Here is a 12,488-nt window from a genome sequence, read left to right as displayed (position 1 = left end):
AAAGAATGGTAGAAATTAAGCAGACTCAGGAACACTTGCAGTTTCGACTTATTCTTAGGTGTTGGGGCCTTATGAATAGCTTCTACCTTTGCATTTATTGGATGAATTCCAGTTATATCTACTTGGAACCCCAGGAACTCCACACTGGTTACTCCAAAAGCACATTTGCTCTTTCTTGAGTTTCAGACCAGTATTGGAGATACAGTATAACACTTCTCACAGTCAGAAAACTAATTCTGACATGGACCCTGCTCCAATGAGGACATCATCAAAATATGGCATTATCCCCTTACGACCTTCAAACTGGTTATCCATAACTTTTGGAAAAACTCCTGGTGCAATGTTTATTCCAAATTGTAAGCAACTGGCTCAAAAGGCTCCCTTATGGGTAATGATTTTCTGTGCATCAGTGGTCTGATCATTCATAGAGAGTTGTTGACATGTGTGGGCCAAATCTAATTAGGAAAAACCTTCCCTCTAGCAAAAGTGGTAAGGGGCTGGTTTATTGCTGAAATCTGGTATGGGTATTTCTGTAATGCCTTATTAATAGTACACTTGTAGTCAGCACATAATCAAATATCAGTGCTTGGCTTCATGGTCAGTACAATGTGAGAAGCTCATGTTGGATTTAAGTTTGTGGAATAAGATACCTTAGAAGCAAGTCAACCAATCTTTGCATCAAAGTTTTGGATGAAGAGTGAAGGCACCATGTCAAACTGGAGCCAGATTCAGATCCAATGTAAATGACACAGGCTGGCCCTCATAGGGAAGGACCACCGGAATTCACACCAAAAGTGCACTGTACGGCAACTCCTTTAATCTTGCAGTTTCTCCTGCATGTCCCCCTGCTGCTGATTGATGGAAGGGCTCTGCAGCTCATCCCTGATGGGGGGGGGGGGTGAAAAACCATGGTTTTAAATATGCTATGTTTTTTGCCTCCTGCTGCTAATTGGTGGAGGGGCCCCTATGGCCCCGCCACTGTGCAATTGACCATATAGGCACTGCTGACTGGATGCTTAGATTACCCTTGAATGGAATGAAGTAGCTTCACATGCAAGGAATTCTTACAGAGCCATGGCAAACATTAAATTATTCTTTGCAAGAAGTCTGCATTGCAGGGCTTTGTCTCAAACCCCACATGCAGGATGATTTCTAAAAGGCTCAAGGCTGATACCAAAATTACAGTTCTCAGACAATTAACACAAGTCTGCTATCTATGCAGTAGTTCCTTCCTCTGGCAACTGATTTTGTTACTTGAAATGAAACTGGTGCATGGTTTCAGATAGGAGTGCAAAGTGATTTTTAGGGGTGTAGGTTGTAGTCGTGTTGGTCTAAGGACATAGGCAGACAAAGTTCTTTAGGTGAATCTGATATCTTTTATTAGACCAGCTGAAATAGCTGGAAAACAATTTTTAAGCAAGCTTTCGGGTTCAAAACCCCTTCACCAGGCTAAGGAAGTTTCAGCAGTTGGTGTAACTAATCACTTTTAGTGATTTTTTAGCAATTTGAGGATCTTGTGGTATGACTTGTTACAGGGTTTGGCTAGGGATACAAGGGAATGAATAATCTGAAAAGTCTTTGAGCCAATGATGCTTAGTAGCACTGCAAGTTTTTGGTTATCATTAGTAATCTTATTAGCTTATTAGTGGAGCAGTTCTTTTCTAATGGTATAGCTACTTTCTGGTCTGCTGAAAAACTGAGGGAGAGATTTTCAAAATCACCTAAGGGGCTTAGAAATACAAATCTGTAATTTTAAATCATGCTCCCAAATCCCTTCAGGCACTTGTGAGGAACTCACTCCTAGCTCCCTCAGTAGTATTTTTGAAGGCAATGATCAGTTTGCTTTCACAACAATAGGAAAGGTTCAGAGTGAATGTTTATTAAAAGAGAAAGAGGCAATTTGGGGAAGACAAAATGTTCATATGAGTTCTTACTATTCAGGTTCAAGATATTTAGCATATTCTTTTAATGGTATATTTTAAAAATCTGAGACTTTTCAAACAGTATTTTGTCTCCTTATAGTAATAATTATAAAATATTCTTAAATTTGATCCATTCTCTGGAGGAATATGACCAAACAGATTCCATACCAGGTCAGATCACTGCTAGTATATGAGAATCCTTAGTTGGCACAGTACCTGCAATCAATGGGAACTTTTCTTTTAACAATGGGTTTTGGATCAGTTGCATAGAGATGGTTTCTATTTCTCCCTTCTAATGGCCCTTGAATAGGGAATGTTCAGCGAGAATGGAAAAGGATGTGGCTTGAATGCTGATGTACACTTTTGCTTTTCTCACCTGGTGGACAGTCTCTTAGAGCTGCCATCAAACAGATCTGAAAAATCAGCTCACTCCCAGCAACCTCCCTACACTATGATGGTCAGAAACTGCAAGCAAGAAGGAGTGTGGGTCATTGTCTCTTGCAAATCTTCTGGAATATTACTGAATGGTGTTCAAAGATTATTTAAGCTATGTTTTAAACCCATTTACTTCATCTGTAAGCTTTATTTAATCACTGAATCTTAGTATAATAACATTTACATAAGATTACTTTCAGCATTCCTTTTTTAAAATAAATGACTGGGAACAAAATTCATACGTGATTGCTGAATAACAAGGAAAGAATTGTGAAAGCTAGAATATGTATACCTTTAATTAAGACAGTAGTACACCGATTAGAAGATAACATTAGGTGCAAACTTGCATAAGAATTTGCCCAGCTCCTTCACTATGTAAGTCTTAGCATAGCAATTATTTTACACACACAATGTGCCCTCTAATGAAAACATAAAAATTAAGATCTCTTCCTCAGAACAGTCTTTTGAACAGTAAGTCACCATGTGTGTTAAGAATTATTTGGAGGGGTGAAATAAGGATAAAAGTTCATCTCTGATACATTTTAAAAATCCAGATTTTTTCCGTACTTTGTAAACTGTGACTTTCTTTAAGATATACCCATTGAAAAATCTACCCAGAATATCTATTTCAAGAGATTATATAAAATAGTTGCTGCTCCCTGGGAAGAAGACTGGACAGTAAAAGTCTTGTAGGATTTCTATAAAATTATTTCCTTTGCAGACCTTTTACATTTCCTAAATGAAATGACCAGATAGTCTTGCTTGGGTTCCTACCAATCAACAGTTTATTTAATAAAATTCTCCACCAGAATTTGCAACAGAGAAAGAAGTCTCGGCTCTGGATAATGTAAGGGAGCCCAGATGAAATGTTAAAAGCTCACATTTCTGCTTCCTACCACAGCATCTGCATACAGATAAAATTGCCTGCTTTCCCTTTACGATTCTCATATATCATGCCTTAAGGTCATGCTAAGGCCTTCTAGCAACGATGTGCGCTCATACCTTTATCCACCTGAGAAATCTCAATGAACAGGATTACCATTTGTGTAATTTTTTGCCAAAGTTCATACAAAACCAAAATATGCTGTCAACCTAAAACTGGACTATTCAGCTTTCATTAGAGTGAAGAGAAAGATTTTTTAAATCACTCAGGTACATCAAAAAAAATATACCAATTGTGATAGCCACAACTTTTTTTTTGTGCGTTTCCAAGAAAATTTTTGTAACCTCGAACATGCAGCTTGTAATATGTAATACTAAATCCCAGAACAAAATTAGAAGCATCTAATGTTGTGATTCTGAAAAATAGTGACAAAAAAGCTTTGCACTTTGCAATCTTGGGAAGGTTTGTTTTGTTTTTTTTTTTTAGAAACTTGGTGAAAATGAGTCAAAATACTGCAGTTGATCCTGCATCTTTCAACTGTGCAAATTATGATTCAACAGGAAACAGATACTTAAAGCAAAAAGTTCAGCATGCTGAAGATTCTACTGTCTCAAGTGGTTCACAGGCCTCAACCACAGCTTTGCATTCTGGTCACAAAAAATTATATTAATAGGCCTATGCTTATTGGTTGCTGTTTTTAGCATATAAATACCAGAGCCTTAGCAACACCAAGCTTTAAAAAGCTGAGTCCTACCTTATTATCTTTTAGCCTCTTTACAGAATACCCACAGGCCACAAATATACCAAACTTAAGATACATTATCTCTTCTCTTAAAAACTGTGGTTAAAAGTGTACGGATAAAATCATACTTGAAAATGCTGATCTCTCATTTTAATATTTTTGCACACAAATTGAAGGAAGTGTACTTCCGAATTTATACTGGTATTCCACAATATAGAGCTATTTAAAGATCAAACATGTATTTCACCTAACACAGAAAAAAAAGGTTTCTTTTGTAAAGATAAAGGTTATTACATGTTTAAATTTACATTACAAATAAGAAAGCCCTAGTAATCCACACAGCATCTTTAATGGTGAACATTAAGACACCTGTGCATATATAAAACATGAACCTAGAAAGCACTGACCATCTCCTATAAAACCTTGAGCACTGTCAAGTACATCTGAAGCCAACAAAAACTGTAGGTGCTGATTACCTCACAGGTGGTACCTACTGTTTTCCATGACCAAACTTATAATCAATTAAAAATATATATAACTTTAACAGCAAAGCAGCAGCTGTAGGATTATCAATCAGATTCTTAACTATAATAAGAATCTGTTGTATAAACACAATGAATGAACCCACAAAGGAAAAAAGCTGAGCTGTATCCTTTGCATAGATCCATTAACCTCAGTAGGAGTATACCAATTTCAAACAACTGAGGCTCTGTCCTAGGTATTAAAAATCTTTACACAACACTGGTAAATTCTCAATACCAAACACAGAAAAATTAGCATTTGTAAATGACAAAATGTCAGGAAGTCCTATTTAATGTCTCTGAAAATTAAGTTACTAACTCTCCAATATTGTCCTTTTAGATCCACAATGTTTTTAACAACTAAAAATCCCCACTGTCCCACTGAGAGTGAAGACAAGAAAACCTGGGAAAAATTTAAGTTGGATGATTTATTTGTTCACTCTTCAAGTCAGCATATATAAAAAAGAAAAATGAGTAGGTGAAAGATTTTAAAATGGCATATGTTGTACCTTCTTGGTTTCCCGATTTATCCCAGTCAGCGTTGCTTGGACATGATGCAGCCCTGCCACGTTTTTTAATCTGATCACTGAAAGAAACAGAGACAAAAAATCTACTATAGGATAAATAACCAAATAACCAAAATGCCTCCTTCTCCAAACACTGTTAATATGAGATCAGTATGTTCTCCAATTAATAACTCAGTATCTCTTCATGATTTCATAAGTAATTATTTTGTCCCTCCATACAAAAAGCTACTTGCATTTAGATATCACTTCCTTTAGTACTTAAAAAGAACCTTATGAAACAAAGACACATTTATACCACAAGAGGTCACTATTATGGAATGCAAAAAACATGCATTTTTCTTTGAACAAGTAAAACTGAGACGTGAAAGCAACAATATCATGAACAGTTCTCATCTGCATTCTGTGAAGCAAGATTTTTGTAAACTAAATCTGGACTCATTTTAAACTTGAAAATTTAGTTTTTTAGAGACTTACTATAATATATTCAATAAGAGTAATGAGTGTTTATAAAAATAATTCACTTAACAGATTTTATTAATACTATTCTTTAGAGACAGAAAAAAAGACAATTGACTAACATTATTCAATGAAAAAAGCTATAAATTACAAATCTTTCTGAGAGCCAGAGCTCACTGCATAATAATTGTTCTTTTTTGCATCTACTAATCTGTACTACCTACCCATTGCTTTGTAAAGCAATTTTATGGCTAATACTATGTTTCCATCTGAAAAGATTCTTGTTGTTTATGTGATCAACTTTTGGGAAAAAAGGGAACTAATACAAGGACATACTTGATTTCACCACTGCTGATAAAACTATTGTGTTTGCCTTATCTATCTACATACCCAGCACTGATATTTGGGAACAGTCCAGTAGCAAGTGTCCTTTAAAATTAAGATGCTAAGATCTTCCTTCTTTAGACTTTGCCAGAAAGGTTTTATAAGCAGGGATCCAGGTTTTCGATTTCCCAAGGAAAAAAAAGAAAAAACTACAGATTTCCCCTTTTTATCAGAGAAAACGTAGATTTCTCTTGTCAGCAGAGAAACCTGTGGATTCCCTGCTTTTGCAAACAGCTCTGCAAGCTGGTTGAGCTCCAGCATGCAAAAGCTGTTTGCAAACAGTGCAGGAAACCCCAGCCCTGCCCAGAGGGGGACGGGAGGGCCTGAGACTCCCAGTCAGCCACAGCTCTGCTTGGGTCAGCTCAGTCTCACTCTTCTCCTGAGCTTGAGGTAAGTGGGGCTTGCAGAGGGTTGGAAGCCCCTCTGGCAGGGCTGGGGGGTTGCAGTTCATGGCTGGGGGGAGCCAGGAGCCAGCCCCACCCCCACCTTAGCAGGTAGCAGCAGTGGGGGAGCCAGCTCCATGCTGCTTCTGCTGCAGCTACCTGCTACTGGGGGCAAGGAGCTGCAGATCTGGGGCCCTGGCAGCTAGGGCCCCCTCCAGCAGTGCTGGGGGGCAAGGCAAGGACTGTGGGTGAGGGGTAAGATGCACAAGTACGGTTGGGGGCTGTTGTGGGGACAGTGAGGGGCACCAGCTGGTGGGGGTATTGCAGTGAGAGAGCAGTGCAGGGCTTTTAATTTTAATAATGAATTTTGGGGGTTTTGTCAGAGACTTTGCCATTTTTTGTCAGAGAATTTGTGATTTTTTTTTTCCAGAGAAGACCAGGATCCCATAAGCAAGGCAGTGTAGCTCAATGTTTTCTGTTTTCAGCATAAATTTGACTTAACACTTACCATTTATAGCTCTCCTAGCAATACAAATCATCCTCTTAAGTTTGCTTCCTACAGATAAGGTTTTACTAGTAAGACTACTGGACATATCTTATTTGTTAATGTGAGAAACACATGCTCTTAAGAAACACTTGGATGCCTAACTTGCTGGGATCATTTGATCCCTGGTGACTACCTGCCCTTTGGGCAGGGGGCTGGACCCAATGATCTTGCTAGGTCCCTTCCAGCCCTAATGTCTATGAAATCTATGAAATTTGTGAATGCTCTAAAGTCTAAGTTATAAAGTTAAATACTTGTTTAAGGTTAGGGACAGAAGTTACACAGAAACCAGTAAAAGTGATAGGAAACCAGTTCAAATCTGTAACCCAAAATAAGTTCAGCGCATATAAACTGCTTCCAAACTGGCTGAAACTGTTTTAAGATGGATGGATGTAGTATCAGACTCAAGGCAAGGTTCTTTGTGTAGATGCGATATCTTCTGTTAGACCAACTAAATAGGTGGAAAAAACACGGCTACAACCAACAACCCTGTATCAGACTTAACTGATTTAGGATAAATCAGCTTATTGAACTTCTGTCCCAGATCCCCTCCAGATTCAAGCTAACTCAGTGTCTCCAAGCATCCCAAGATGCTTTGCACCTTCTCTGCAAGCCTCCCCCAACAGGGTGGGCAGGCTAGGCTTGGTCCAAACTGTCTGCTCAAGGACCCACCAGCTTCTAGCCTGGACCCATGCAGGGTGATGGCTGCATTTCTGGAATCAAAAGTGAATGTCTATTCACTTTCTTACTGGTTCAATCCATGCAGCTTAGACTAGCCTGTGAAGATTGAACTGATTCAGCCTCAGGCTTGTTGAGGCTGAATCAGTCTGTATTTAGCCTAAATAATTTGCTGAATTGGGGCCTAAATCTTGTCTGTCAGTCCAGACAGTAGGCATAGGTCCTCCTCAGAACAAATGGAGACAGAATAAAGGACAAAGCTCTTATAAAGTCACCCCCTAGAAAGAGAGTTTGTTAACTGACTGTGATCACTGATCAGTTAAACATTTCCCAAGCAATTACATTGTAAGGAAGCACCGTATTGCCTATAGTTAACCAGAGCTTTCTGCTTAAAGGATATAAGCATTCTAAAACCCACATTCTTACTTAGATCATCTAGTAATTTGCTGTGCCTCATGGTGGTTTAGTTTAGGGTTGGAGTGTTTTATACTAGAGACATGATTTTCAAACTTTTTTTTTTTTATTCAGGGGAGCCCGCTGTGAGGTTACATAGAGGGCTTAATGGACTATGCTGCAGTTTGACTGCTAAAACATTTTGAATGAAGGTATAGACCCGTTTGACCTGGAAGTGTGGGTATTCACATACTTTTGATCGACCATAGTCATATTTTGCGGACCTCTTAGACCATCAACTGGCAGTAGTCATCAACTGGCAGATCGCGATTGACTGGTTGATCACGGAGTCTCTGACAGTTGATCTCAGTCTGGGGGAACACTTGTAGGGTTATCATACATCCTGGTTTTCCCAAACATGTCCTCTTTTTTAGCCCCCTGTCCTCATGTCCAGGCAGGTTTTTGAAATACTAGCAAATGTCCAGGTTTTTGCTTTGCCTCTGCTTTCCCAGGCTGGCTGCTTAGAGCTGGGAGCAGTGGGCAAGGTGGATGGCTGTCGGGGTCACGTGATCTTTAAGCAGGCCCCAGCAAATTGCTCTCAGGTTAGAGACAGATTGTTTGTCTGTCTGCATGTGCGTGCATGGGTGTATGCGTGCGCACAATGCATGAACAGAGGGCTGGGGAGGCAGGGCTGCAGCGGGGGGAAGTGAGGGGCAGAGGGAGGGCACAGACCCATCACCGCCCCCCTAGTCATGTACCCCCCCAACCCCACAGGTGTCCTCTTTTTTGGTACTAGAAATATGGTAACCCTATAGAGTGCGCCCTAGCCAGGCTGGGGGGTGAGACAATTGGAGTCCAGGTGGCTTGTCCAAGGGTGCAGGTGGGCTCCCACTGCTGTATACACCCTGGCAGAGGCCTGGGGGGCACATACCCCCCCGATCTGTGTGGGGTGGAGGCGGCTGCTGCTGCACTAATCTCTGAACTCTGAGCCCCGCTGCAGCTGCCCTGGGAGTGGTAGGACACTACATGTGTCTACTGTTGGGCAGGCAGGGGGCACAGTTCATGTAGATCCTGGCTTGCACTTTAATTCTAAAAGTGATCTTGTGCTTAGACAGGTTGCAGACCACTGCTTTAAACATAATCTGCAGACCCCACAAGTTGAAAATCGATTTACTGGAGGTAAGCCTTTCTATTACAAAGAGTATATTCCCAAAACTGTAGAGTGCTAGGGATTTTTGTGCATATTGCAGATTGTCTCTAAACTGTTCAAACAGTTTAGCCAGTGTATGGCACTGACTACCCCTTTAGGGAACCCATATTAATCGACTGTCTCCAACCTCTGTTCAATTGTTTTAGCCAGTGTATGACATTGACTGTCCCTTTAGGGAAATCATATTCATGCCAGAATGGCCTGAGTGGTATAGAATGGTACGTCAGACACCCAGCAAACACACTCAGAACTATGTTGCAAAACTAGGCAATAGGGTTTTCAGGGGAGCCCACTGTGAGGCTACATAGAGGGCTTAATGGGCTATGCTGCAGTTTCTGAACCTGACCAGCATCCATGCAGTCTACCTTCAAAACACTACCCTTGGCAGAAATTCAAGAACGATATGTAGCCATGATGTTACTATCCATCTCAGTTAAAAGGAATGTGCCCTGATATTTCAAAAAGCTAATAGGGGCTCTAACTTAATTTTCTGAAAGATAATCAATTACCCATACTATGCACAGATGGGTATGTTGTGTGACAATTTTGAGAAATCTGTATGGTTTAGAATATTTTTGCTGAGAGATTACAAACTCTTTTTATGCATCTTTCCTCAGTTGCCAACTCCGTTTTTGCTTTCTCTCATCCTTGCACTTCCATATTGGGCCGAAACAACAAGTGGTAATATGTCATGTGTCAGTGGGCAAGCAATGGCTGCATTAGTCCCTGCCACAGCTGTTCACCCGGCCACCCCCCTCCCCCACCACTGCCACACCCTAATCCCTGGTTTGATGCTGCATCTGGGTCCAGACCAGGGGGCAGCAGGGTGAGTTTGTCACCTATTCACTGTAGCTATTTTGATATGGGATGAACAAAACAGACTCTGTAGTACGCAGAAGATGTAGATCTCTAATACAGAAAGATGGAAATCTCTAGTCTGCAAAATGTCCCCTTTCTGTGTGTAGCTGCTGAAAAGCCAGTTAAAAAGTCTTAAAAATAATCCAGGCCCAAAGTCAGAAAGACCTGCTGTCCAGAAAAATGGAGAGGATGACAAGCTAGGATCCAGAATGACTTAAGAGAAACCAGAAAAATGGTCTAAAATTAATCAGATGATATTCAGTGAGAACAAGAGACATTTGAAACAAAATAATTACATGCAGAAAAGCATGCAATGATCATCTCGGCTGCGGTGCTGCATAGAAGGGCTTAGAGGTTACAGCAGATCATACACTGAATGTGTCAACAGTGTGCTCTTGTTGCAAACCTCCTCTCCCCCCTACTCCACAGCAGCATACTAGGTTGTATTACATGGTATTTGCAGTATTCTCTTGCAAATTAAGGAAAATGGTTCTTCCATTCTATCTGGCACTGATAACAAAGCCTCTTCTGGAGTACTGAGTGCAGTTTTAGGTCCCACACTTCAAGGAAGATGTGGACAGTTTGAAAAGAGATGAGCAGAGAGTGACAAAAATGGTTAAAGGTCTGGGAAATATGATTTGAGGAAAAGCTGAAAGAACTAGGACCATTTTCTCTGGAGAAGAGAAGACTTAGGGGGAATTTGATAACAATATTCAAATGCCTGAAGGACAATTAAAAAGAGGATGGAGATATACTTTTCTCTGGGGCTGTTGGAGAGATGGCTGGAAGCAACGGCTTCAAACTACATTGGAAGTAATTTAGGTTGGGGATTAAGAAGAACTTTCTGACTAAGAGGGTGGTTGAGTATTGGAACAGGCTAGTTAAAGTTAGGGAATCTCCATCCCTGAAAATTTTCAGGAGTAAGTTAGATAGACACTTGACTGGGCTGGTTTAGTCAGGGATGATCCTGCCTTGAACAGAAGACTGAACTAGGCAACCTCATGAAGTCCCTTCCAACTCTACTTTCCTATAATCTAAGTCATACTGAGATTCTGGAACAGGGCATGCCTGGCCAGTGAAGGTGCATCAGGACGACTCTTGTCATTCACCTTTATCAATCTTCAATCCTTTATCTCTGCTTATTGCAGCATGAAAGGAGAGACATGGGTTAAGCTGAACTCCTGAAGCAATACAAGAAAGTAAGTGGATATAAGACAGAATTGGCAGCTCTTGGAATAAAAACACTGATTTTTACTAGCATCTCCCTGCTTAGATAGATATGCTAAGGTAAAACAAAATGCCTAATTGAAAAAAAATTGAGTGAGCAAAGGAGGGGGGTCACATACTGGGCAAAAGACTTGTTTTTCAGTTATGAAATGGCTAAAAGTAGATGCCCAACTCAAGGTCTGCACATCAATCTATACATACAGACACACCCATGTGACACAGCTCTGCCTCAAATCTATACTAGGGAGACTAGAACCAGGTTGTGATCTTAAAACATACCAAACTGTAACAATCTTAACATGGAAGTGAATAGTGAGTTCTGAAGACTGCACTTGACACCTTGGATGTTTGTACAGAAACCTCAAGTCCTCCTATTTATGGACACAAAATACCGCAAAGCCGTGCAGGTTTAGAGAGAGTAGCTGAAGGTAATGGTTCCTGGAGCTTCTAAGCCTCAAATGCTTTTGCCTTCCAAGACTTACATCTATAGTAGCATAATTTCGAAGACCCCAGAAAGCCTATTTTGCAGCCTAAGTCTTTGAAGGAGGGAGAGGAGGATAGTACAATAATCCAGAGGAAGAGAAGTAGGACATACCAAATAAAGTGTGAGGGTTTTTACAAGACAGGTTAAAAACAGCCCTCAGAAAGAGTAGAACTATTCACACAAATAAATGAAATACAGTTTATTTATTATCAGATAATGAAGGTAATGTACTGTATTTACTCAAATACAAGGTTAGGCCTTTTCCCTGCAACTGGCATGGGGAAAAAGCCCCCCATCTTGTAACTGCAGGTGCTAAAGACATGTGTAGACATGGCCACTGTGTATCAATAAAGGTTTGGACCAATAAAAAAAATCTCAGAAATTCTTTGAGTGATGCATCATATTTACTCAAAGCCAAGAGGACTTCAAATTTGAAGGTGACCCCCCAAATAATTAGATTCTCAACATGGAAAATTTATTTACATTATAATTTTCCACATACAAAATTTAATTATTGGAGGGTCATCTTAAATGTGTTCCTTCTATCACTGCAGGGTGCCAAGCAGCAGCAGAGGGAGGCAGGCAGGCAGGCAATGTGGAAGTCAAGGGGCCTGAACCCTACCCCTTGCTGCCTGTCCTCCCCACCACATGCTCCCCTGCTGCCTGCCTTAACCCCAGTGCCTGCACCCCCCAGTACCTAACTCCCTTGCCACTTGTGCCTTTTCCTGCCCGGCCCGCTTGTAGTGCCTAACGCAGGGGTGGGCAAAATACGGCCCACAGGCCAAATCCAGCCTGTGAGGCCATTCTATCCAGCCCACGGGGCAGACTCCAACAACAGCGG

General features: G+C 40.6%; 1 protein-coding gene across 6 annotated transcripts in view; it reads right to left on the bottom strand.

Annotated features, from left to right (window-relative positions):
- Positions 1-12,488, bottom strand: part of ARMC2 (armadillo repeat containing 2) — a 165,676-nt gene that overhangs the window by 124,916 nt on the left and 28,272 nt on the right. For all 6 annotated transcript variants that reach the window (XR_002101659.1, XM_019537869.1, XM_019537868.1 and 3 more), the window contains exon 6: positions 5,013-5,089. Coding sequence is in view for 5 of the 6 variants with exons in the window: in XM_019537869.1 (XP_019393414.1) it covers positions 5,013-5,089 (77 nt within the window). In the remaining variant the exon portion in view is untranslated. The remainder of the gene's footprint in view (positions 1-5,012; positions 5,090-12,488) is intronic.

The sequence above is a fragment of the Crocodylus porosus genome, unplaced genomic scaffold (genome assembly GCF_001723895.1).
Source record: "Crocodylus porosus isolate Cpor-Errol unplaced genomic scaffold, CroPor_comp1, whole genome shotgun sequence".
Lineage (NCBI taxonomy): Eukaryota > Metazoa > Chordata > Crocodylia > Crocodylidae > Crocodylus > Crocodylus porosus.
Note: the sequence above shows the minus strand (reverse complement) of the source record. Positions and strands in the feature narration are given on the sequence as shown.